The 27,557-nt window shown below is 41.7% G+C and overlaps 2 protein-coding genes across 5 annotated transcripts in view; one reads left to right on the top strand and one right to left on the bottom strand.

Moving 5' to 3' along the window:
* ccdc146 (coiled-coil domain containing 146) overlaps positions 1 to 19,980 on the bottom strand; it is a 47,117-nt gene extending 27,137 nt beyond the window's left edge. The window contains exons 1-6 of one of the 4 annotated variants that reach the window (XM_044022827.1): positions 19,863 to 19,980; positions 19,682 to 19,747; positions 19,534 to 19,594; positions 17,856 to 18,058; positions 2,349 to 2,431; positions 741 to 956 (exon numbers count right to left, since the gene is read on the bottom strand). In XM_044022827.1, the coding sequence (XP_043878762.1) occupies positions 741 to 956; positions 2,349 to 2,431; positions 17,856 to 18,058; position 19,534 (503 nt within the window). In that variant the 5' untranslated portion in view covers positions 19,535 to 19,594; positions 19,682 to 19,747; positions 19,863 to 19,980. Of the gene's footprint in view, positions 1 to 740; positions 957 to 2,348; positions 2,432 to 17,855; positions 18,059 to 19,533; positions 19,748 to 19,862 lie in introns of those variants that run through there. The other 3 variants (XM_044022826.1, XM_044022828.1, XM_044022829.1) reach the window with 3 other exon arrangements.
* fgl2a (fibrinogen-like 2a) lies at positions 7,813 to 17,689 on the top strand. Its single transcript, XM_044022832.1, has 5 exons — positions 7,813 to 8,634; positions 9,399 to 9,603; positions 13,989 to 14,208; positions 15,308 to 15,478; positions 15,572 to 17,689. The coding sequence occupies exons 1-5, from the start codon at positions 8,056 to 8,058 to the stop codon at positions 15,885 to 15,887; spliced, it is 1,491 nt and encodes a 496-aa protein (XP_043878767.1). The 5' UTR covers positions 7,813 to 8,055; the 3' UTR covers positions 15,888 to 17,689.
* Positions 19,981 to 27,557: the final 7,577 nt, after the last annotated feature.

Below are 27,557 nucleotides of genomic sequence, written 5' to 3'. Positions count from 1 at the left end.
TTATAAACTGCGCCCATCAATTCAAATGACACTTGAAGCGACTGCCTTAAGTGCTTTGTTTTTGCACTTACTCCAGTGTGTGTGTTGCCACGTTGCTAAGCAATGTTCCAATAACCTCCCTTTGGCCTTTTGATAAAGTCAAGTTTGTGTACAGAGAGGAGAGTGAAAGATGATCGAGCGAGTGCGCTGTTTTCCTTGTCGGTGGGCGTGTTTGACCCTTCGGACGCACTCGCGGGGGTGATGACTGAGTTGGGGGGGAAACCTGCAGCAGAAAATAGGAAAACTGGCGAAAAAAAAAAAAAAAAAAAAAAGAGAGGAAGGAGGGAGAACGAAAGGAAAGAGTTGGAGAAAGAGGAAAAGGTTACAGGACAGACGTCAAAATGGGAACAAGAGTGGGGAGCGTAAACGGGTTCACACACGTCCATGGGAAACATAACAAATCCACCTGAAACTGGTATTTTCCACACTAACTGTGTGTATCAATGTATCACCCCTTGTGATATATAAAAAATGTAATTCTTGGGCGAGAAAAGGGGAGATATCAGTTTTTATTATTGTCTGTGCACACAACGAGTATCTGTGGAGCAGAGAAATAGGTCGAAGCCAAATACTAGCAGTAGTGTGTGTGTGTGTGTCTCACTGGACACAACTTCTGCCTTCAGCTCTCCACTTTCACTTCTGTGTTTTTTTTTGTGCGTTTGACATCTCGGCGCCATTGCGAACGTGTGCACGCGACTCACCACTTGACTCGGTGTTGCGTCTTGTACGCCGCGCTGTCTGCGGCTTTCAGTTCATTGTATGCCTGAAGGAGCTGTCGCCTCAGTGCTTTGACCTCACTTTCAGGCTCGTCTGAAGCGCTCTGCTCCTCTGCTCCCTCCAGCTCAGTGTGCAGCCGCTCCAGCTCAGCACGACACCTCTTTGCCTCACCCAAACACCGGAGCTCGGAGTCCTGACTTCTGTAAGGTGGAGCAACGATTTAATGTGTCAGTGAGTGTGGTCAGCGGTACATCACCGAGTATACTAAGTGATTGTCACATCTATAGGTATGGACTAAATACTGATTAAGACAGTTCTCTTAGTCCTTTTCATCTGCTTGAAAACAAGTTTTTTGCCTACAGTGAATTTAAATACCCCTATTTTTAATATGCTCTACAGTTAATAGTAAGTTTCAACACAGTAAATGAAGACCTATTCAACTGCTTCCATCCCTCTATCCATTTTCTACTGCTGTGTCCTCGACATGAGGGTCATGGCCCAACATATAAAGACTCAAGTTAGAACCAAAACATTGGCGAGTGGCTTTGAATTGTTGTTTTCAAACTTAACTCAAGCAAAGTCTGGTTGCCCATAGGCACACTACAAAAACTATCCAGCAACAGCAGTTCTCTGGGTGAAAATGCTCCGTTGATGGCAGAGGTCAGAAGAAAAATGGACACACTGCCTGGTTTGAAATGATTGAAAGGCAACAGTATCTCAAATAACCCCCTCATCACAACCAAAGTAATGCAGAATATAATCTCTGAGCAAAATGTTGGACCTCGAAGCAGATGGGCAACAGCAGCAGGAGACCACATCAGGGGGCAACTCCTGCCACTTTACTAGGTGTCATGTGTACCTAATTAAGTGGCCGATGAATGTATTACATTATTCTGGCGAGGAAACCGACCAGTAACAAAGATAAATGCATAAAAAAAAAAAATCCTACGTCATTAGTCTGAATACATATTTTACACCTTTTAAAAACAATGTGGTACAATATGCACGTAGGCAGACTCAAGACTCTGATTTTCAAGATATACCTCTAAGCAACGAGCCAATTAAATTTAATATGCACAGATTCTTTTCCACCATCACGCCTTCACAAGAAACTGCAGGTGTCAAAAGCTAATTCCGCTTCCCTCTTATGTGGCTTGGCAGGGATTATGAGAATCGTTGTTCGTGGACTTAAAAAGAAGTGTGCTTCGGGTCATGTCTTGGGCGGCTTCCTCCGCCCTATTTCAGTCAGTGGCGGTGGTTCCACCTTCATCGTGCTGCCTCCACTACACACGGCAGCGACTGTGCCTCCTTGTTCAAATCATTATTTTTGCTTTGTCTCTTTAGGCATCAGTGGGTTGGTGTCACAGATGCTACTTCGATGTATTTTTAACTGCGTGTGCGAGCAGCAAAACTCGATCTGATACGGCGTTTAAGTATTTTTCAAGGACACTTTACTTCGGGGTTCACTCTGGCTTGAACACAGGTCTGATGGCTCCTCATTTATTCCTCTAATGTGCAATTCTTTCTGCGTCTATGCAGTCACAAACACGAGTATAGACTTCTTTGGTCGGAGGGAAAACGAGGACACGTACCGCTTCAGACGGTCATGCAGCAGATTGTAGTTTGCTCTCAGTCTGGCTGCCTTGGTCTGGTCGATCTTGCCCAGTAACAGCAACTGAGGGACACAAAAACAAGACATTACAGACAGAAGACAGACGTGAGGAACTGTCCGTGTTTAGTTTTTTTAACGATTCAAAATGTAAAACAACATAACAATCAGGAATAAAAACATTTCTTATTGGCATATACAGTAAATGGCAGCTGGGATGTAGACATTATCCTTGTGTCAGTCACCCACATTTGGATAATTCGGCTAAAGCCAGACATTAGAGCGGCCTTCAACTGCTTGACTTCATTGACACAGGTCGGCTAAAGATTCTCTTGTATGGGTTTGGCAGCGCCGGAGGTTTCACTTGATTTAGAGTCTCCGGTCTGACTCAGAGCTGTCTGCATAAAAGCCATATATTGATAAAATATCACATTCCGAGGAAATCTCTTGTTGCTATTTTTTCCCTCCCAGATAAAATAATGCAATTGGGCAGCGCAGCGAGGAACAAGAGCGTTTTTTGACCCGTAAGCAGTTTTGCGTGTTATTGTTTCATGATAAAATTAAGTTCCAGCAGGTAAAAAAACTAAATCAAAAGAGACGCCAAAAGAGCTTTGGGTTTTACAAGTTAAAACATTTGTGCTGTAATATGCTGACTTACAGAGAAAGAAAATTCCATATCCATCTGGACCCACCGACACTTGGTGCGATCGACCACAGCAACCTCCCAGAAAGGGATTTAAACCAAGTTGGGCTGAATAGACATTAATCATCACAGTATCAGAACACCCTATCATGATCAGCATAAAACAAGCCTCCAACTATCTGCAATCTCAAAGGGAGAGGACAAATTATTGAAAATAGCTCATATATAATGATAAGAAACACTTCTATTTTCTTTAGGAAAAGGCACCATTAGGGTTCCGAGTGATTCGGAAAGTCGATAAAGAGAGATTCACAGCTGCGAAACCTTGGCGAAAACACAAACAAAAAAACACAGCGAGGCAAAAGATAGCGAGTGAAAAAAAGTTTTGCACAAAGAGGGGAAAATTATCTGCTGGAGTTGTTGTGAATTTCTCTCTGTGGTGAAACAGTGATAGAAACAGAGGACAGGTGCTGTTCCCCCCTCTTATCTTGAGAGCCAGGTTGGTGAAGTTGGGGGTAATGAAGGATAGCCGTGTCTGTATCAAAGAGCTGCAGGACTAAGTATATCTCAGACCAGACTGTGTAGCAGGTAATCTAACAGCAACGAACACACACAAACAACCCGGCTGATATCAGCCCCCCACCCCCCGACTTCAAATATTACCCGATGATATGTTTTTTTATTCACTGCATTTTAATGTTATCTCGCCGCTGTTAAAAAGACCACGTACCAAGGGGCTGAAAGGACGGGGGATTTATACTATTGTGAGTGACATAGATAATGGATCTTATTAATATGATTTATTCTGATGTTTTTCACTCACTTTGTTTGAATTTATCAGTCAGCAAAGGTCACGTCACTACAAGGAAAAACAACCAAACGGCATTACGCGCGAGCGGCGGCGTTAAATCTGTCGTCTTCACATCTTGAAGCGTTAAGGGAGTCTCATCTGGTCCTACTTCAGTGAAGGACGACTTCAGTCATGCCATTTTATATTCTCCAAAGAAAAAGGGCCAATTACAGGAACCTTTGAAATGATCTCACTGCAGTGGGATAAAAGCAGCACTTTAAAGCTCTAGTGGGTCGTTTGTCAAGACAAACAACACCACAAATGTTACATCCATTGTCAAACAAGAGCCCTAAACACTTTGTCACCCGTGTCTTTACAAACCGACACCTGCATTATTTTACATTTTGATCCACTGGATCCAGACGACTTTACCGAGTTTATAGCTACTACCATCTCATATAAGTGTGACACAATTCATCCCCATCTGTTGAGACGTCCCTCAGATATGCATCTGAACCATGTTCAATTTAATTTGTAGTCTGGATCAGATCCGTATTAAGCCGATGTCGAGTCTGACGGCCTAGTGTCTGAGCCTGCATACACATATCAAATGTTATTCAAACCAGATGGGTTTTGACAGAGATACGACTCTTTTTTTTTTGTAGGTTTGTCCTAAAACTGCGCTAGTAAAGCGAGACAGCTGCAAAACGCTTGGTGTATGACTGAAAACGACACAGAAGTACCCACAAAAACTTTCATTCTACTACCCAGCAAGCAGTTCCACAGGATAAATGCTTCTTTCCCCCACCTGCTCCTGTGGGGGAGGTTTGATTTAAAAAAACTGCCTGTTTTTAAAACAAAACCTCAAAACGCACTTTTACTCCTTGGCTTTTGGCTCAGAATGAGAGTTGCCTATTTTAATCCATCTATCCTTTCCTATTGGTCTTAACGCTTTTATTATTTTAATGTTTCTGGTTGTAAGTTGGTCTTAGTGTTTTCTTATGTTGTTTTTATGTCTAACTGTACAGCACTTTGGTCAACTCTGTTGTTTTTAAATGTGCTTTATAAATAAATTTGAATTGTGCTGCCGTATACACACAATAATGCTCCTTCACTCAGGTCTGATAGTTTTGCTTGACAAAGCCCGTTTCTGAGGCAGAATAATCAACAGTAACAAAAAAAAAAAACATCACTAAAAATGATGTGCTACAGCTTTAAGTGCAACTTTCCTTATGCCATTTCATATTGTCTCCAAAATAAGACTAATTATAGGAACAGTTGAAAATGATCTCAGGGCAGTGAAACAAAAATAGCAGTTCAAGACAGAGAGTCAGGCTAAATAACACTTTAAAAAGAGGTCAGGTTTGTGTTGTGCGCAGTGCATATGGCATATCAGTGACACGACAGACATCCCAGCCAAAGAGTGGGAATTTATCTGAGAGAAGCAGCCTGAAGGGGTTTAAGGCAGACTCTCTAAATTCTGGTGCCAAGACTTATCTTCGGCAGTTTAGAATATTGAAGGCTTTTGCAGGGTGGCTGCATGAGGCTCACATGTGGCAGCGCATCTTTGAAGTGAGATGAAGACAAACAGTGGAAGATATTTAGGCGGGCACATGGACACGCATACCTGTCAGTTCACCCCGCTAAACTCCTCCAATGTACGAGCGTGTGTGTGTGTGTGTGTGTGTGTGGGGTGCAGCTGGCGTGTGAAGTGCTCAACAAAAAAAAAAGAAGAAGAAGCTGTGGGCTTTAATAGTCTGCACCTTGGGGAGAAAAGTAATGACCATCACCACGACGCACAACGCTCCCGTTCCACCATGTGGTGGAGAAAACCATCTTTCTGTGTCTGCATCTCTGCCTTCATCTTCTCATTTTTTGGTTCTCTGAAGTGGTGTTGAGCTTTCAGCCAGACTGAATCTCTTTTTTTTACTGTAATATTTCCCCCTTTCCTCCAACAGGGCTGAGAGCCACCGCTGGAAATGAAATCAATTACGGAAAAGTGTGTCACTTATCCGGAAAACCGACACGTGCATGAGGCATGTCTTGTTGGAATGTTGGGGGGGAGGGGGGGGTCCAATTATAGGACCTGTGGTTGTGAATCACATCACGCACTGAAACAATAGCTACAGCCCACACAAGCACATCATGTGTTTATGAAGTTTATAACAAGACAAGGTGACGTCTTGAGTGGGAACTATTTCTGGTCGAAGTGACGCTAGTTTTCATCGTAAAAACACTGCTCACTCTTTTCTATAAGCTCTTCCAATTTCACAACATTGGAGGGGATGAAAGTCGCAGTACGTCAATCTAAAAACCACCGAAAATGATCACAACATCATGGTATTAACAAGTCTGTTTTTGTGGATCGGTGCCAAAAATGAAAAGGCCCAAAAAATCCAGCCCAACATATCCTGATACAACACAAGCTCCATGCTGACTCATGCCCCAAACTTAGGGCAATATAATCTGTGACGTACGCTCGGTTTTTTTTTTGGGATGAAGTACGACCTCAGCTTTAATTTTAATGTGAAGTCAACACCGCGGGTGTATTAGGTTAGAAAATATAAATCAGATCAGGGCAGGAGTATCGGCACACACTTAGTATTCTAGGATGTGGATCAGGATTCGGGGGGAAAACTAATTCATTACACGACTCCAATGAATCTTATTCTGAGCTAACCTCGTGCATTCAGAGATCTCGAAGTGGGACCACACCGGCTAAAACGCCAACATGACCGCTTGGGTCTTTGCTAAATGATCAGATGATTACTCCGTACTTATGGGTTTAACCGGACCTCTATTGGGAGATACTAATTGTCAATTACACTGGTGTGCACTCATATGTGGTTTCCACTAAACAGGAACATACTGTAATTATTAAACATGAAAAAAAGACCAAAATTGGCAATTAAAACCCATTAACTCCGAAGAAAATGTTTACTGATGTTGTAAATCAAGTGGAAATGTTCCCATAGACCACCATCCAGTTATTTTAGCAACCTGTGGGATCACCCCCTGGTGGTAATTCTGTTCATTCTTACTTCCTGGTTGGCTTCAGGGAGGAAGTAAGTACATACTCTGTGATTTTAACTCAGCCATCATTTCGATCTCGACTACACACTTGTTTCATAGCTGCATATTGCACATATGGCAGAGTAAAAATCAGGCTCCATCTCGTGCACATGCTGAAATGTCTCTCAGAGACAGACACTTAACCCCAAATTGCTGCTGTGTGGTTGTGTCAGTGTGAATATCTGGTTTTGTGGATGAGAGCATGGCAAAACTGCGGCGTGAAGTGCTTTGGAGTGGTCAACATGACTCGCTCTGTATAAACACAGACCATTTACCACAGAAACACAAACTTCCATATAGGCTGCCACTGCGGTTGTTCCGAAACCTAAGCAGTAACACATTTTCTACAGTCAAAACAATACCTGTCCAGCTGCTGCGGTCGGTATGGAGTCGTTTGTGAAAGATGGAAACCTGTCCAGCTTTTAATGTAATTGTGCCCACCTGGTCCTTGTTTGGACATGAAGAGTAACTGGTGTGGGTTGGGGTGGGGGGGTGAGGCAGTCATTTTCAGTAAGAATTTAGAATCTGATTCGGGTGAAGACGAGGACTCCAGAAAAAAAAACAATCATCACTCAAAACACATTTTGAGCGGACTGTTCCAGTGCAATGAGTCATTTAGTTTTTTCAGGGCAATGACCTGACTTCAGAGTGAGGCATTATGGCACCGTGCACCGACTGCAGGCAAAAGGACCGACTGTACCTTTTCTCTCTTCACCTCCCACCCATGCTCGATTTTCTCCCCTCCATCTCCTCTGTACCACCGCCACCCCCCCCCACCTCTGTGGTTTTTCACATTGCTGCTGATATGGTGTTTTACATTACGCAATAAAGCCACCCCTCCCTGCATCTCAAACTCAGCACTCTCCCATCTCGCTCTGCCCCTCTTTCTTTCTCTCTCTCTCTCTCTCCCTCCCTCCCTCACTCGTCCTGATATTAATGACACAGCTATCTGAGGCAGCGGCAGTTTCTCTGCGCTCTCTCCCTCCTGCACACTGCGCTCATACACACTCACGCTCTTAAACCAAATAGGATACTGGACACATATTCACATACTTCTAAAAAACTGCAGCTGCTCTATTATATATGCACTCACACTAGAGGGTCTTTTTTAAAAAAAAAGAAAATCAGAGCTAGCTGCTCACACTTTAACTTTGCACAGACTTGTTTCTCCTTTCACGCAGAAGAATGAGGACAACTGCGCTTCTCGTTTGTGCCAGCCTGCTTCTCACAGCCACCAGCCAGGCGGCGGACTTCCCTGTCAACTCACACCAGAGATGGGACGCTAAAGGACCTTTCACTTTGGGATCTGAGTCCAGTCCCCCTGCCTCCTGCCCCATGAAACTAAGACCCTTAGGCCAGTGTGGGAGCTCTGGGGCTGGGGCAGAGGACGGCGAGGACTGTCCATACCAGCTTACCTTACCCCCTCTCACCATCCAGCTTCCCAAGCAGTTCAGGCTGCTGGAGAAGACCATGAAGGAACTGCAGAGTCTGAAGGAGGTGGTGAACAAGCTAAGAGGTGGGTGCCAGGAGTGCAGTGGTGCACAAGGCAGTGGACCTCTTGGGCATCAGCAAGCTGACCAAGGACAGAAGGATGCTGGGGAAGCAGTGCGGCTGGACCCGATGGGGCAGGAGGTGCTGGATGGGTCCAGTCAAGAGAGGAGGGGAGATGGGATGATTCCAGGAGCAGGATCTTCTGTGGACGGTACTGGACGGTCTGTTTTTGGGAAGATTACACCGAGTCCAAGCAATATGCAGGAGATGCAGGTAAGAAGCAGTTAAGTCAAGATTTTAAAGAAGAATGCAGGCTGTTTTTGTAAAGACACTTGATTCAGAGCAAAAGATGAAACCAGTATTAGCAATATTTTAGAAGAATTCTGACTCTGGTTATGTTGATTTTTTTTGTCCACCTAATCCAAATTAGGATACTTTAAACTTTGAATCTGCTATTGTTTAAACCATAAAAACCACATTCTATAAACACAATGGATGTGCAAACATTGCAATAGTAGTACTGGCTTTATATTTCTATCAATACCATTAAATTCCTCTTAAGCCAGTGTCATTAGCGGCCCTGTGAAGATCCCAGTGATACCGATCTACACCAACTAAACTCAGAATGTGCCCGTTGTGTGTATAAAGTCGTCTAAACATGCCCATTCAAAGTAACCCAGCTGGAATGTAAACTGGACAAAATGTTAAAAGGAGGTTTTAAGTCTTACTTGGCACCGGTTCACCAGGGAAAATTCCTGGTACTGTAAACAGGGCTTCAGACTCCAGCCAAAGGGCAGTAAATTTTGCTTTGTCTGGTAAGCTTGTTGACTTTCACGGCCACTTTGGCAGACGGCCAATCATCACGCCGTCGCGGACTTGTTTCTGTTAAAATTCAAATTGTCTGGTAAAACAATGAGGGGGATTGGTGACTTCAGTAATCCACCTGCTTCGTATTCTGCGCACATAGAAATCACAACCCCCTCCCTCCTCCTCCTTCTTCTCCTTCTCCTTCTCCTTCTCTCTCTGACACTTCCCAGGTGAAGCTGAATAGGATGTCAGCCAGCTTGCGCAACGCCAGGAGCCAGATCTCTGCTCTGCAGGGTCGCCTGGAGGGGCTCAACCTGCTCAACATGGACAACGTGCAGGACATGGTGGACAGACGGGTGGAGAACCTCACCGGAGTGGTCAACAAGCTCAGCTCCACCTGCACCACCCAGTGTGCAGTACAGAACACCCCTCAGTGTAAGTCTGGTTTCAACTCATTTCATTTCATTTTATTTTTCCTAATATCCAATTCCTTTTCTCACATTTTTTTTATTCCATGTTACAAACCAGATTTTCTATTTCACAAGAACCCCTCTCTCCCTGCTCCTAGTTTTATGAACGTTTCTGTAGCTTCTCTGAAAAAACAACAACAACCCGTTATCTCTTCTCTTCTATATCCACAAATTCACCACAGATGTTGTTGTGGTAATGAAATTCCGGCACACACCAGACACATCCAGCAGTTCGGGGGTGCTGAGAGGTAACATTTTCTGCCGTCAGAGTCAATACAGTCATGCCCAGGGGGACATGTTGACATGTAATTACTACGAATATCCGAACACTGGGTGATCACCTTCACCCACTGAGGCCCATTGTTCTGGGAAATGGGAAAGGAAATGTTCCAGACTGACAACAAACTCAACACACACACACACAAGGCCTGTTGTGACGTGCCCTCGCCATAACCCATAATAATATCACTTATTTCGATGGGATTTGTACAATCATGAGCAAAAGGATCCATGCCTACATGGAGTTACCAGGGTTTTCACTATGATTCTCCATATGGAGAAACTCAAAATGGAGGGGGGGAGAAAAGAGTAAGAGTTGCACTGCATTGCATTAACATAAAAATATAGCTTAAAAAGAGTGTAATCCCTTGTCGGAGACAACCATCCAAACCCATCAGCAGAGATTGCAGACTGGCTAAGCTTAAGCGATGCTCCACTTTACATTAAAGCCGATTGGACGCTGAAATGTCAGCCACTTTTCAGACTGAAATGGAACAATATCCTGACACTGCACAAGTGAATGTCCCACTGTATTATGGCTTTTTATGTGGAAACAGATGTGAGCTCATTTCTCAAAAATGATTAGCTGGGACAGCGGTGTGAAGGGAATACACGCATTTTCACTTCTCGGTGTCTCAAACTCGTCTCTTTCTCCTTCAAACTCTCCTTAGATTTATAGTCCTTCCCTTTCATGGATTTATCCGAAGCACATCTGCGATCCATCTCTCCATTTCACTTATTGCAGTTTTCATTCATCTTCCCTCTAAAGTAAATTCTTGACTCTTTAATCCCCCTCTCTTTCCTCTTCCTCCCCTCTGACCCATCTTGCTTTGGAGGTCATGCACTTCCATGCTCATTCCTGCATAAAAAAAACCCAACTCTCATTATCTCTTGCCAGAAACATTAGTAGTAATGTAGGCAGCTTCCACGACATTAGTCACGGATGGCACGCAGGGTCAGGAACACTCATCTTTGTACACCAATCAGTCATGGTAAGATCAAGCAACAACAGATTTTTGCTGGCAATCATGCTTGATGGTGTTTGAATTTAATCTGAGAGGAGACAGCTGCTGGTAATCGGGAAATAAACACGACTAGACAAGACCTGTGCACTTTCACAGCCATTTTCTATAAATATTTTGCCTTGTACGCTAAACTTCCACTTGCAAACTGCCAACAAAGTGAATATCCTTAATTCATCGTTTTTTAAAATGAAAATACATAAATGCTGATTTAATACACCTCTCTACTTGCCATTAATACCGGAGTGGACGAAGGCCTTTCATGCAAAATGTTTACCACAATTTCAAAAGTGCTTAGTACAGCACTTCATGCCTAAATGGTTTCCCTGAATCATGAGTAAACTGCCCAGATGCCAAATTGAAATCATTAACAATCAAACAGAAATTTACAAAAAAAAAATTAAAAATTAAATCTGCTTTTGTTATAAAAAGACGGACAAATGGATTTGGAAGAGCTGTGATGAGACAGATGTGTGTTTATACCTTTGATGTAGGAGTTGTGGTGATGGATCATTGGCGAGTAAATGATAACCACTCACATGTGAAGGGAACTAGAAAACAGTCAACACTGTATACAGCTCATTAAGCCATGCAACATTCACACACAACAGGGATTAGAAAGGGCATTTGAGGACACTCCAATGTTTTCCAACTTTCCAATCCCTTATCGACACTACTTTGCTACAAGCCAGAAAATACAAGAGCTAATGAGGAACGTGAAGCTAATAAAACACCAGTATATAAGCAATTTCAACATCAAGACGGAATTGTCAAGGTGCATTTATCTCAGCCGGCTCGCGACGCTAAAAGGTATTTATTTCGCTCCTTGCTGGAAGCACTAATCTTCACTTTCACGCCCATTAGACTCTAACGTGGGGGCCTTGAGGTTGAATTGACAGCAATTCATGTTCGGCTACACCATCTCCTTTAGGGGGAAAGAACCTTGTCTGCTTTGTCAGGAACTGCTCGACTTCCTATAGGAAGGGTGTCGTTTTTGGATGAAAGTTTCAGTGCATCAAAAGTGACAGTAGCATTCGCGGGTTGAGCTGGTTTTTGTTGGCGAAGATTGCGCTATCGCTTTGGGTGCACATTTCCCTCGATTACAAATGTGCTAATCTCACAAGGAGTACTTCCTTTAAAAAAAAAAACACAGTTGGGTTCCTTTTCTGTCAAGAGTCACATAAGCAATGTCGTATTAAAGTGGTTAGTTGGTTAAAAAAAAAAAAGAGTCTTTAAAAAGCACGTCAGTCAGTCAGTCATCCAAGAAATCAGCTTTTAAAAAGAGAGAGCAGGGGTGACACGTACAAAGTTATGGAAAGTTAATAAGCGCAGAAGCACACAAAGCAATCAGCTGGCTAATTTGACTGGGCCATCTGAAGAGTCAAGACAGCCAATCAGCTAACAGTCATTTGGGCATTAGTAAGTGGCTGATATTAGAGTTATTTAGGTCAGGCAGAGTGCCAGAGGGAGTGAGATGAGGTTGGCTCATGTCCGTCTTGGGACAGCGACAGCCAACGGTCAGACAGACGGAGACAAATGAAGAGAGAGAGAGGGGTGGAGATGTGAAATAAAAGAAAACCACAGTCAGACACTAAAAGAAATTACAGGTCAGTGCAGACAGAGCTGTGAACATGATGCATTTCAGCCTCCTACTGAACTCCCAGACCGCTCATGGAGTGATCTTCCCTCTGTGGCTACTTTGCACCTCAAGTATTTTTGTGTAATTTGACATAAGAAAACCAAAATCAACCCCTCCTTAAAAAACTGTAAGTGCGTAAACAAAATGTCTTTTACACTCAAACCATTGTCAAATGACTTTGGTGCAGAGTAAAAGAAATGACTGCAAACAGGTTTGAGTGTGGCTGAAAACACCAAAGAGGCACCCACAAAAAGTTTTAAAAAGGAGTGATTTCTGCAGAGAACTTGCTCTTTAAAAAGCAGCTTGACAGGATAAATGCCTCTTGTTCCCCAAATTCTGGATTGTGGGGAGGAAACCAGAGAAGCCGGAGTTGAAGGATGCAGCGTACAAATAATACTACATCGTTTCTGTCCAAACAAACAAACAAACAGAGGACAGAGAACAACAACAACAACAACAAAACCACATACTTGAGTTTCAATCACGTGGAATGAAAACAATAACCTGGCACCTCTGCACTTTACAATCCAGACTTTTCTCTCCACACCTTTTGAAAGCTAACGTACATAATATGACCGACCGCCACCCGCTCTCTGTGCTATTGTAATCTACTTAACCACTAAACAGATTTCACAGTATGACAAAACTGTAATAGCAGCCGAGAGAGTGAAACTCAGGAGGAGGCCACATACGGCCTTGCCCAATGTCAGGATGATTCAGGCCCCGGGTGCCGAGTTTGCACAGGGAGGAAGAACGCTTCTCTAATCCAGTTTTACACTTTCCCACGACTTGACAGGTCGGGCTCCTTTCTGTTGCCAAATCCTATCTGACAGGGGCTTTTGGACCTCAGTTTTGGGTTGGGTCAGTGGCCTGCAGTGCAGCATAAGGGGTGGGACACAAACGTAGAAGAATAAGAGGGGAAAGATATAAAAAGAAATAGGAGACCAGAGCTCAGTTGTACAAAAAGAGCCTGTGGCGCAGCACAAGGGGGGTTTTCGCAAGACTTTTGTCCTGCGACAGCGGACTCTGTCCTTTCACTTATTTTTCTTTCATGTTTGAGTGTTCCCCATTCTGGACAAGATTTTTAGGATAAGGAGTGCCGTATTAAGCAGGACGGGAACAGACTGGAATACGACAGCATTCAGTGGAACGCTTATGCTGTGCAGCATGCTGAAATTTAGTTTGAATCACACAAGCAATTGTTGTTAAGTCAAGGGGAACAGTCTGAGACAAAATAGACATCTCATTCCCTTTTCTTTTTTTTGTCCTTCCAAGCCTCGGGGGGACATTTCTATTGCAGTCTCTTGGTCGGTCAGAAAATGCCAGAGCCAAATAAAAGATTATCAAATGTCTTCTTGTAAAATCACATTAAACCTGGCCTCTCTTTTTTTCCCCCCCATGTCCATGCAGTCATCTTAGCCCCCCGGGACTGTTCAGACTACAACGTGCTGGAGACGAGGAAGAACGGCGTGTATCGCGTGACCCCCGATCCCCGCAACGGGACATTTGACGTCTTTTGTGACATGGAGTCATTCGGAGGTGGATGGACCGTGATACAGCAGCGGCTCAACGGTTCCGTTAGCTTTAACCGTACCTGGGTCGAGTACAAGAAGGGCTTCGGCAACCTCAGGTATTGCACGTCACTCCTTTTTTACATTACATTACATTACTCTGAGTTTGATGAGTTAAATCGTGTTCAGCAGCGTAGTTAAGAACCATCTACCAAAGCAAAGTCAGGTCGACGACGTGAAGTCGCTGACTTTCATGCAGTGAGTCTGCAGTAGTGCAACCCCACAGGACAATTCATACTGAGTGGCAGAAGAAAACCTAGTTACTGCAGAGGATGTTTTGGGGATATAGCAATATAGCATGACAAGCAGATTTTAGTGTAGAAAACTGGCTTTTTTTTGTGAGACCCCAAACAAACAAAGTCAACTCAAGGTACTTGAGATGTAAAATACAATAAATGAAAACCCAACAGCTCTATCCCCACATACACACAGCACAAGAACAAACTCTTGTCTGTGTCCAACTCACTGGCTTTAAACCTCTCTTAGCCAGAATGTTCCATTTCCTCAGGTAGTCATAGGGGTGTCCTTGATTGGTGCAACGCTTCCAAACAACACACATGAAACTAAACATTCATTGTAGATTCCGATATAAGTTCAGAAAATCTTATGGGTCTTATGGGAACCAATTAGTGTCCCGCATGTAACAGTAACTATATAATCAGTTACAGATCAGCCCCTCCTTACCACAACATGGGACTGCCCAGTCAATGGCAGCCTAATAAGGCACACCTGTGCCCACTATCACTGATTGTTCGCCACCTGTTTTCTCCCTCACTGATGGATTATCGTGTGTAAAACAACACAAACATATTGCCAGGGTCTTTAACAGCGTATGAATCCGTGAAGTGAAATTCAACAGCTGTCATTTCATTATATTCTGTTTATATGTAGTACTTTTATTTTAACCTCCGCTCATGTCACCTCTCTCCACTTCTGCAATATGGACTTTTATTTCACAAATAACTCTGGTTTCATCATCAACAAACATAGGGCTACCTCTCGCGAAAAGAAAAACAACTTGTTTTGGTCTTCTTTCCTCCTTTTTAGCTGTCAGCATTCTCTTTATGGTTAATTCTCTTTGAGTAACTACATGCAGCTTCAAATCTTGTTTATATTACCTAGCCCTCATTTTGTTCTCTACACCCCCCCCCCATGCAGAGGTGAGTTCTGGTTGGGCAACGACCACATCCACTTGCTCACAAAGGCCAAAGACATGGTCCTGCGCATTGAGCTGGAAGACTTTGAGGGTGTCCGAGAATACGCAAAGTACGACCAGTTCTACGTGGCCAACGAGTTCCTTCGCTACCGGCTGTCTTTAAGCGGATACAGGTAGAACCTTTGATTCTGTGCCTGCTTGCATTCGAGTGTGATCAAAATATCAAAAAAGGACAACGTCTAATAGTTGCCACTGTGTCATTGTAGTGGAACGGCTGGTAACGCCATGAGCTTCAACAAGCACTTCAACCACGACCAGAAGTTCTTCACCACGCCCGACCGCGACAACGACATGTACCACTCGGGAAACTGTGGCGCCTACTACAGCTCCGGCTGGTGGTTCGATGCCTGCATGTCGGCCAACCTCAACGGGAAGTACTACCACAAGAGGTACAAAGGAGTCCGGAACGGCATCTTCTGGGGAACGTGGCACAACATGTCGACGGAGTACTACCCTACCAACTACAGGCAGGCCTTCAAAACTGTCAAAATGATGATGCGGCCCAAGAACTATGCTCCTTAAGTGGACAGGTAAATATATATACTATAGTATAGTCACAAGGACTGACACAAACAGGAACAAGAACACGGACGAAGAAGTAGAAACTTGCATATATTCATGCACTCCCACCCGTTCACACATGCATACTTGTACAGTGAAAAAGTCTGCAAGCGCCACAGAAGTTTGAATGCAGTAGTAATGAAAATAACTGTGGAAAGAAAGAAAAAAATAATAATTAAGTGTCGCATTACTTTTTTTCCCCCCACTGTCGTGTGTGTGCGGCCTTCAAAAATGTTGGAATAAAATCATAATAATAATAAAGCAGAATGGACTATTAACGATGATAGACTAATAAAAAAGCCACACAGTGTAAAGGGCAGGCTCCTGCAGGGGCCGTAATATTATATGGAGGGTTACCATAAGAGATTTTTCACTTCCTCTCTGACATTTCCAGTTCCTGTTGTGCTGCCTCTCACTATAAACCCAGCCAGGACACAGAGCACACAGCACACAGTAGTAGTAAAAACTAATGAGCTATCATTTTTCTCCACTCCAAATGGTTTTATAATTAACAGCAACCACTCAAGTGAGGTATACGAGAGCTGATGATACAGTTCTGAGTGGGTCTGAAAATCCTGTGCTCCGGGGTCAGATTTAAACTGATCTAAAAAAAAAATAAAAATCTACAGGCAATGATACACAGCCGTCTCTGAGCCGCGGCGAACAAGTTAATGGCTTCCGTGTTGTTTATTTAATTACGGTGAGACACTCTTCTAATGTATCATCATTCACGACTATATTAAAAACATCCCAGTAAGAATATGTAGCCTGAGATAAATTTACATTGGGTCATTCCAAAGTACGTTCTGCACGATGGATGCTTTTGCAAATTGGGCTTGACAGCAGCCACACTGCTGCCAGATATAAAAAAAATAAATAAAAAAAGAAGAAAATATTCAAATTATTTCGCCTCCATAGCCGCGGGTGCACTTAACAACTGCACAACTCTTGACGATAATACACCAATTTTCATGTGTGAAAAAAAATTCACTTTCCACTTGTACAATACTGCTACCTAATGTTAGAAAACTGTATAGCATCATTTAATCCATTTTATATACACTGTGAATGAACAAGAAAGAGGTTGTTTTTTTCAGTGTGTTTCACTTTAAGGAACGTGTACAGTATTTAATTTATTTTGTGAGGTAACGATGGCTTTTATATAATACGTAGGTCATGCCGTGCAAAGTGTCTGACGACTGTTGACGCCTGAGCGGCGATAAGGTCTGAGCATCATTGTGACCATTCATAGTGAATATATGTGTATTTGAAGCTTTGTTTTTTTTGTATAATGTTGATCTTTTCTATCACTCATAATAAGCTGTCATGCCAAAAGAAATGCACTTTTATATGTAAAAAAACAAACAAAAAAAACCCCAAATCATATGATTCCAATTTACGAGGCTCTGTATATTGCAGTTTTGAATAATACCGATGCCTAATGCTTATTTTCAAGCATCTTCTGTGTTAAAGTCACCCCCTTTTTTCAATGTAGACAAAAAAGTACACGTGTATAGCATGAGTATCCATGAGTTGAGTGTCTGCCTTCCTGTTTTAGGGACATTTTGATGCCTGTAAAAATGGAGGGATGAGGTGCCGCATGCCCATTCTGAATGGGTGTATGAGAGGATGTTTCAATAAAGCAACACTCCAACATGACAGTTTTGCAGGAGGTATACGATTACATTGTGGGCCAGTCACATTAATGTCTGTACACTGTATGTGATGATCAAGCTAATAAAAAAAAGTATTGTGCTCTTCCACGCCACGGTTTCCCGTTCCAAGTATTTTAAAACACCATTTTTACAATAGCAACAATTCAGGTAGTTACCGTCCCTGCATCTGCTGTGTGTGATGTTTATCTTCCCTATCAAACCTCCAAACGACCGTTCATGCAAAACATGCTGAACAACGTTTATGAGACGTTACCTCATCTAGGCACTGGGAAACAGGACTCGCAGAGACATCAGTGCTGGCGGCAGAAGGCTGCACTTCTGGAAGTGAAGCATCAGGTGCAAGGGCCAATAAAGGGAAGTCCTCTTCCATTCTCCGCTCTGCATCCTCCTCTTCCTCTCTGACCTCCACTTCACCTCTGCTGGGTGGCCTGCTACCATCCTGCTCACGTAGGCTCACTAATCATCCGTCATTTCATTAATAGGCAAACACAGAGAGAGGTTGGTGATTGCAGGGAGGGAGGGGGAGAGAGAGAAATGCAGATTTAAAACAGGATACATGGTGGTATGGGTACATTCCTCTGTTTTTACACAGGTGAGTTTATCAAAAACCCAATTCAATTGTAATGTGTTACTTATCAAAAAAACGGTGTTGTGTAGTGAAATGGCCGAACCAGGAATTCAAGCAGAGCCACAGTAAATAAGCAGTTTTAAAGAGATATTTTATGTATTTTGAAGTGAGGTTGAGTTTACTGCTGTCTCCAAGCACAATTGATATACGTAATATCTTTCTGAGATGTCATAATATGTTTGAAACTGAAATCTGTAAAACCCCCTCGCTCTGCACCAAAGTTCCATACAGAAAATCTGCATTTTTAGCTCACAGTGACACAGAAGCTGCTGTACACTGCCGCCTCATTTGGTATATTTGTGCCCCAGTGGTACTCAGTGGTAGAGCGACAACTGTTCCAGCAGCGCGGTTATGGGTATGAAAGATGTGTGATGGAAAAATGTGCTGCAAATGTGGTCGAGGGACAGTTTTTTTGTAAGCAATAGAACAAAACATTGTATCTTCATCAGGCAAAATGGCTTAAAACGTCTTCAGGTACGTACTCGTACTGTTAATAATTATATAATTATTGTGCATCATTTTTACTAGTCAATTCAGCTTTTCCTTAGATAAATCCAAACAAATGATTCCAAACTCTGAAATTACAAAACAAAACTTACAATTGGAATAATAATACGTACTCGTACTGTTAATAATTATATAATTATTGTGCATCATTTCAATTTTAAGAATTACTTCAGGTTAACTGTCCATTCCAGCAACATAATCTAGTCAATTCAGCTTTTCCTTAGATAAATCCAAACAAATGATTCCAAACTCTGAAATTACAAAACAAAACTTACAATTGGAAACAACAGTGAATTAAAAATGTTTGTATGTTGTTGTAAAATTGCTGACTTTGGTGTGGGGAGTCAGGCGTTAACAAACCCCAGCTTACAGTTGGAAACTGGACATGACTGCAAGAAAAAGTGCCAAATTCTTAAGGTATTGTAGATCTACTTATCATAGACAAACATAGATTTTATTAGGTGAGCTCTGCTATTTTTGTGTCAGCACCTCATAAAACCTGCACTTTTATGAGTCATGTTTAGTTCTTGTGACTGTTGTTGACGTACTGTGAGCTAAAACAGAGTTTCTCATGTCTAAAATTCAATCAAGTTAATGACTAATTGAGCACTTGCTGTTGTTTTCTGTCAAACGTTCGCCACATAGTTTAAAAGTTCACTAAAACACTTAAAGTATCCACTTAAACCCTACACAAACCCAAACGAGCTAGCAAGTGAAGCTTAGTTAGCTTAATGTGCTTTAACTTGCTGTTTGAGAAACAAATAAGAAACAATAAACATTTCAACAAAGGTCTTACTTTTTAAGTATCTTGAGTTTCCGTGTGTGTCTTCAAAACTCCGTGTTTAGGTCCCCTACAGCTGCAAGAACATTAAAGTCTTAAATAGTTAAATAAATTGAATCACTTTACAGCGCAAGTTAGCAAAAAACACAATCACTGGTCTCACTCTGGTTTAGCTGAATGTCGTGTCCTGGTTACCGTAGCAACGACTCAACACATCGCCCTGTGTTGTCTGGGGGAAATCACGTTGATTTATCTTATTAAAACTTTAGGTTGGGTGTTTATTTGTGGACTTTATTTTTTATTTTTTGAAGACGAAAAGTTTATTTTTATGCAGATGTACTCACTGAATCATGTTGCACTTGCAGTGACTGGCCAGCAGATGGCGGTAAATAATAATTTACACTCTTTCTATATCGCTTTTCAAAACACAAGGAAACTCAGGGACAGAAAGAGAGAGTAAACACGGAAACATCAGTAAATATCAACAAAAACAAGAAGACAGTGTCACACAGGAGCAAATAAAAGCAGTCAAAGCAATTAAATTCAGAAATATAAAGTAATAATAATGGATAAAATGACACATTTTATACATTTTTTACAACAAATTTACCATTGACTACCAATCATTCAGTATGTAATGCACTGGCCGCACAGTGCAGCGTTAAAGGTCTGCTGGCTCAACACCATGAATCACTGAGCAGTGAAAGCGGAGTCAGCTGACCTGAATCCAAGGTGACAAGTGACGGCGGTGATGCTGCTGTTCTCATGTCACCCTCTGCCCCACAATGCACTCTGGCCCATAGCTCCCAACAACAGCTGCATGCAGACATGTGGGCGATGTACAGTACGTGCATGCATATAATGGCTATGATGGGGGTAGAGCATGTTGTGTCATAGACATGACATAACTGCTAAAATATGCTGTGGGACACCAAACAATAAGTCTCCTTAACCCCTGTCTCCCATATAGTATAGCCAGCCTTGAGTCTACGTCAGTGATGTACTGTGGGTGAAGGGTTCAGACTTTTTCTTTTTTTTTTTTTCCAATGAGGTATGTTCCTCATTACCCCCGCGTGTGCGAGCTGTTGCCGACTTCCCGGGCTGTTTCCCAGTGTCACAAAATCACAACTCCATATGTTTCAAGTATCTGCTGTTGGGGTTAAGACATGGCAAAAAATGCACACATGTTCATGTTTATTTATTTCAGAACGCTTTGAAATCTAACTGCTATTATCATTGTGTACATATTGCTTTATGTATCTATATCTGACCAAGTGACCTTCTTTAGTGTGCTCCAGTACAAGAGATAAAACAATTATCATAAATGTAAGAGCTGCAACGATTATTTTTCGTAATCCATTAATCTGTTAATCATTTTCACAATTAATCGAGAAATTGGCATCGCCAAGATGGACACCAAATTTAAAATAGCCATAGGTCCGAGCATCATGCTAATATCACATTTCCAGAGATTTCATGTAGGTTAACCCATCCAAAAATGATATTAAAACAATAATAATAATAATAATCTGAAGGAAAACAATAGGTTCCTCGCACTGCGTCTTTCATGCTTGGGAAAAGAATTTTCCCACAAAATAGTGGCTAAAAATGTCTAAAAGGTTTATTTAGCATTTGCCGTTTGGCTCTTCAACATGACTTATTCTACTTTAGATGTACAGTAGATCATAAACTTCTATGATGTTGTTTTTCAGTCTGAAAGAAAAGAGGAAGAAGATGAAGGGGAATAAAGGAGGATGCTTTACTTTACTCAAAGCAACTCTCTAATTAAACCTGTTAATGATGTTGCCCTAATTTTCCCCACGCCTCGTTTAATATGAACTAATTACCTGCCATTTCATGATGTCATCTTGTCTTGGTGGGTTTCCCAAATAACCTTCAATCTTCCCTGGTCGCCTGGACAATCTGAACCGTTTTGTATTTATTTTCTGCTCAAAAATAGCCTCTATTATTAGTGTGTGTGTGTGTGTGTGTGTGTGTGTGTGTGTGTGTGTCGAGGGTTACCATTTTTGGATAAAATCAGTTTTGCAGCTATTTTTGGGCTCCAGATTAGACCTGCATAAGTATGTGGAAACTAAAGTTAAAAGTTAAAGTTAAAATAAAGTTTGTATAAGACGCTGTATTATCTGGTGTGATTACATAAACAAAGATGGCAAATCAAATGAGATAATGGTGTCAAAACAGCTTCATTGGCGACTGATATCTACGATAAAAGGACAAAAACCATTTCTACAAAAGATCATGTGCAGACAATGATAGAAGAGAGTCGAACAGTCTCCATACAGTCGATGTTTTGAGTGGGTTGATATCAGGTGACTGTAAAGAGGCCGACGCATAAGATTCACATCAGCTTCACTCAGTGACCACTTGTGTCTTTTGGACATCCTGTTCCTCTCCACTCCTCTCCCATTTTTCACTTTGTGTTGTTTTTTTCCCCCCTTTAATTTTTCACCCATGTGTCTCCTAAGACATGTCTCACCATGTTTTCCCATAAACTCCGCCAAAATTGCTGGTCTTCACAGTTTTACAGTTAAAAAAAAAAGAAAAGAAAAGAAAAAAGTCTAACCTATAATCCATGACAGATGTTGACGACGTCTGTGGAATCAGTCACCGGGCTCTAAACTGGTGTTACACCACTGTGTGTGTGTGTGTGTGTGCACGGTCCATGTACAAGTGATGAGGATTTATCACTTGATGAAAAATGGTGAGGTGCTGAATAAGATGTGCGTGTGTTTATACTGTGCGCATGTCCTGCATGTGTTTGTTTGCTTACTCGTCACACCGTAAATCAGGCTTTTTTAAGGAAAAAGTGACTGCAAACCCAGGAGGCAGAGTCCAGCGCTCTGTTTTAATGCTGCATTGTAGTCACAACAAACGCAACCTGGGGGGTTGTGGGTGATTTTACAACCACTCCTGCTTCAGATCCTCTCTTTCATGTGCGACAAAGCGATGGGGGACTGTTTTAAATGTTCTAATTAACACACACTCACTTGTTTTTTTTCCCTTTAAAGTCCCTTAAATCGTTCTAACCAACTTTTATAGCTGGTCATATCACGTGTGCACGTCTAGAATAAGAGGTGTATGCGTTCTTTTCCTTTTCGCAGCGTTCACATTTATGAAAAGAGTAGATCTGGTTCACTTGACAGATGGGTATGACACTCAATCAAACTCATCCTCTTTGTTGGATAAATATTTCATTGGCTTTCGTGCGCCAAAAACATAAATCAGCGGCGAATGCATCGTTTACGGCGCATTTGGGGAAACTGCGGTTCCTGATGTCATTCTTCAGAGACAGCAGTGGATCTATGTGCACAGTCCAAGGGCATTGTTCCACAGTGTGTCATTGGCCTTGGTGTGGGCAGACTTAGAGCCCCCCCTCCCCCCCAGAGGCAACTCAGTGGCTTACTGCAGGCTGACCTCCCGCAGCCTAAACTTCCACAAAAAAAAAACCATATGCAGCTGACAGTGTTGCCTGTGTTTTCAGTATCTAATGTCTTCAGCTTGAACCATGTGTGTGTGCGTCAGCAGCGACTGTACACATTTACTGGAAAAACACCGTGACTCATATGGAACCAATGTGATATTTGGAAAGTAACTTATACACTATGTGTTGCACTGTTATGAATCCGAGGTGAAAACCAGCTAAAATCATTGAAAATCTCAGTACATAGTGTCATTTTGCACCCATAGAATTGGACCTGGGCTTCCAGTTTCCTTTGCTGAAGCAAACCGGGATGTAGTAATATATTGAAGCGCCACTAGGGGGCAACTCCATTGTTTGGAGTTGACACTCGTGATTGACTGCTGGTATCGTTCACTTGTTAAGGCAGGAGACAAGCGACAAGTACACAATATGAGTCCAATATAAAAGTAAAAGTAAGAATATCAAAATACAAAATGGACATAAGCAATAAAAAGGACTATAAAACATGAAAATATTTAAAAAGTGATAGCATCATGAAAACACCTGGTCTAAATTTAGTGTGTGTGTATTTCAAGGAGTAATCGATTTGGCTGACGTTTGATATGTGAAGCGACTGTTCAGATCTGCCGGCGCCGGCCTCTGGAGTGAAGTAATGCTGTCATATCGTCATCTCATTCATGATGTCATCAAATGTAGGGAGCAAAAACGGAATATTGATTTTACAGTCTCTTTTATATCATCATATCATCATATTGTCATCATCATCAAAGTTTAAGTAGTTAATAGACATAAAAGGATTCACAACAGTATCAGTTTTACCCAAGTGCTGTATATTTGTCCTCATGTGGAAACCAAACTTATTTACAGGCCTCTTCTCCTCTTTGTAGCCTTGATGTGGTCCGTTACGCTGTTATTGAACGGAGCTGCAGCCTGAGCCTCACAAAGCCTTACATTCTTGAGACGGAAGCACATGCGCTGCTGCTGCTGATAACAGCTAACTAATCGTGTGTGTGTGTGTCGCCTTTTTCACCGACATATTGCAAAAAACTGAGAGTAAGTGGATGCTTACGTCATGTGTTGAGCCACAGCTTTTAATCTGCCTCAAAATCTCCGTCTGAACTTTTTATTTTTTTTTTTTTTTTTATTTTAACCAGTAAAAAAAAAAGAGCCAGAATATGCTTTTTCCCAATTTCAATTTTCAATTTTCAACTTTCAATATCAATATGGCAGTTATTTACAATTTACTGCACATTAAAATAGTGTATTAACAATTTAAAATAAAGAAAAACTAAAAGTTTTATTGAGAGAAACACTGTAGTTGTACGTGAACACCAGATTTTGCGTGTTAAATTTGAAATTAAATTAAATTAAATTAAATTTACATTTATTTGAGTCTTTGTCCAAAAACAGGCCAAAATAATGGAAACTAGGTGTTTGGCCAACTCCCTCCTCTCTAGTGACAAAGACGCTGATTCGCCGGCTTCCTGCAACAGTGCAACCGATGCACTTATTATCCTATTATCTTTACTGGAGAGGATTGTTCTATCCATGCACAGTATGTCATTTCTGTTTCCCAATCAAAACAAAAACAAAAGACACGGTTTGACGATGTCGGGAAGCAGTGTGGGATCATGGGAATCGCTATCTTGTTTAGTTCGCTTTACGGCAGCAGCTTCGGTTCTAGACCGGTGCAATTACAGGTCAATAGTGAAATATCCCTTCATTTTATGTTTGGGTTAACAGAAAAGGCAATCTTAAATTCCACATTCAAACCTGAATCAACATGAGATAATGATCTGATTATAGTTTACTGGAACCGACAGAATCACTGTCTTTGATTGCATGACTGATTTTTAGCATGTAAGGCTCATACAGTTTTCCCTCTCCTTACACACAAAGAAAGAACCAAGACGCTGTTGTCGAAGAGAATCTTGTAGCAAACACCAAATAGTGTTCAGAAAAAGAAAGACACACACTTGAAAAGACAGAAAATAGGTTAATTGATTGCAGATCTGTGACCCCACGTGACCCGCGATGTGGAATTTATCCCAGGACACCCTGCAAACGTCCAGAGGGATTAGAGTGAAATCACCACCAGCACATTGTTTCCACTGAGGAAATGAGGAATTGTCCTCTTGTATGTATTTTACTGCTTTCCACAAAACTCTGGTGGATTTCATGGGCAAGGATCGGGAGGATTACAAGACCACAGAGAGGTCACACCAGGTCCCCGTCAGCTTAATGGAAATTTGAACGTCGACTCCAAATAAACAGAACGGGTCAGACTGTGTCCGTCACAGGAGACGAGTCACGTTGACTTCAGAGACCGAATCAAGTTACAGAAACATTTTTCACTTTGGTCGAAACTCAAACTGAGTTACTATAGGTGCCACGTTTTGTCCTTGTCCCCTAAGCAGCAATCACCAGGTGTTTCCACTATGGTTGCATTTAAAATGAGATTTCCTGATTCATATTTATCTTTATTCAAAAGATGATGTGATGTTGAATCACAAAAGCCTTAGTTTGGTCATTTAATAAATGCCCTTGACCATGACACATGCCAACAACGGGATTGTCCACTTAAAAAGGACATTTTTTGTGTCCTCCATTGTCACCACTAAACAAGAGAACATCAGTGTTGTTGTTTTTTCCCCTAAGCAAAGACGGCATGGATGTAGGCCAGTCTGTACTCACAGTGCCCTCTGCTGGACAATTTGGCAATTTCTTCAAACTGTCTAATGTGCTTCTAGGCTGTATATCAAAAATCTTGAACATACTTTTAAGGTTTCAGTTGAATACAACTGTATTGTAGTGTTTCATTTTGGGGTTGAATAGAAAATGTGTTCATTTAACTACTTAAAGGTCATTTTTAATGCAAATATCAATATTCCAATGATGTACCAGGATAGAGAGATCCAGATTTTGGAATGTATTGTTTTGTTTTTTGTTTTTGTTCTTGAAACCCCATTTAATGTTTAGCATACCCTCAGAGGAGGCCTAAATGCTGGTGACCACAGGACTTAAGCATTTTTATATTGTTCTATTGGTACCATGTGAATTTTTTTATTTTTTTTTTACCCCCATCCCGAGTGAAAAAACCTCAAACTTTTGAGGAAAAAAGACATTGAAATAAATATATTTATGATGATAGTTCACATAATTTCAAAATAAAAGTGTTCATGTGAGTTTGAGACCTCTGGTTTAGAGGAAAATAGATTTTCATGACTGGTTGCTATTTGGTCTAGGTTAAGGTTAGGTCAAGGGTGAGGGCATTTAGTTGTGACGGTTAAATATAGAGTAAGGGGCGAGGGAATACATGAGTGTCCACGCAAAGACTGCTGTACAAGAATGTGTGTGTGTGTATAAACATGTATGTGTTACCTCTTGAGGACCTTTCCTGGTATTGTGGTTAGGTTAAGGTTAGGCATTACGTGGGTTTTGTATAGGTTAAGGATAAAGAACTGTATGGAAGTAAATGCAAGTCTTAAAATGGATAGAAATATGAGAATATATATTGTGTGTGTGTCTAATCTGACTTTGCTTGTTGAAGGATGGAAACAATTAACTTCATCTGTTTGCCAGATCTTGAGGATAGCCTCTCATTTACATACATGCTTGCTTTGTTAGCATGTGTGTGTGTGTGTATACGTGCTTGTGTGTTCAATCATGCGCGTGTCTGTCCGTCTTAATGTCCGTGGTTCCCCATAGATCCAGGGAAGGATCCTCCAGGGGCCCGGCCTGGCTTCCTCCCCTTTCATCCCAGCCTCAGGCATCCACACACAGCCACATCCTTCCAGAGCCTTCTTGCTCACGACAGAACAGTACTTTTTGTAGTTTGCCCTTTTTTCTTTTTTTTTTACACACACACATACATAGACCCACACCTGGTAGACGCCATCACTCGTCATCACTAATAAATGGTGAATAAAAGAATCTCTGAGGGAAAATAACACATTTGTTGTTCCTGGAGAGGCTGTTTAACTCTCGTTAAAAAGCCATGTTGTCTGGTGTTTCCTATTGGAAAATCTGTGTTAAGTGTTTTAGAAAATATGTGTGTGTGTATGTGTGTGTGTTCACCACTCAGCGATACCGAGTAATAGCTCTTAAAAAATGAAATCATATAGTTTGATTATAGGGTATCCAGCCGGGTGGTATTCATTAGCTCTCAGATTTCAGATTTGAACTGCATCAAATCTTTTTTTTAAGGGTACTTTAAGGGTACACTAAGTGAGTTTCCATTCTGTTTTGCGGAGTCACGTGCAAATAAGACGCGTAAATGTTGTTTGTCTCTTTTCTTTATGATCATTGTTCCAGCTCAACAACAATAAAAGTGCCAAGTAAAGTCACTTAAAGCTGCATTTCACCCCTCCTTTATTTCAGTTTCTATTTGACTAAATGCAAACCACAGAATCAGACTTAAGTTTTCCATGGTTGCTGGTATCACGTCAAAGAAGGCACATCAATTTTATTGCATGATATGCTACATCCCCAACTGTGTGGTATGTGTGTGTTTCCCTGTCTGTGGTGAGAAACTGGCTGGGAGAGTATGGAGAGAGTTTTTTTGTTTGCTCCTCAGGGAGTCGCCTACACCCCAAAA

The sequence above is a fragment of the Solea senegalensis genome, linkage group LG3, assembly GCF_019176455.1.
Source record: "Solea senegalensis isolate Sse05_10M linkage group LG3, IFAPA_SoseM_1, whole genome shotgun sequence".
Classification (NCBI taxonomy): domain Eukaryota; kingdom Metazoa; phylum Chordata; class Actinopteri; order Pleuronectiformes; family Soleidae; genus Solea; species Solea senegalensis.
The sequence above is the reverse complement of the archived record's forward strand: the minus strand, read 5'-3'. Positions and strand labels throughout refer to the sequence as shown.

What these genes read in the sequence shown, in the direction of transcription:
- fgl2a (XM_044022832.1), top strand. Translation starts at nt 8,056, where the DNA reads ATGAGGACAACTGCGCTTCTCGTTTGTGCCAGCCTGCTTCTCACAGCC. An exon ending in GCAATATGCAGGAGATGCAG is followed by an intron (nt 8,635 to 9,398) that starts GTAAGAAGCAGT and finishes GACACTTCCCAG; the next exon opens with GTGAAGCTGAATAGGATGTC. An exon ending in AGTACAGAACACCCCTCAGT is followed by an intron (nt 9,604 to 13,988) that starts GTAAGTCTGGTT and finishes ATGTCCATGCAG; the next exon opens with TCATCTTAGCCCCCCGGGAC.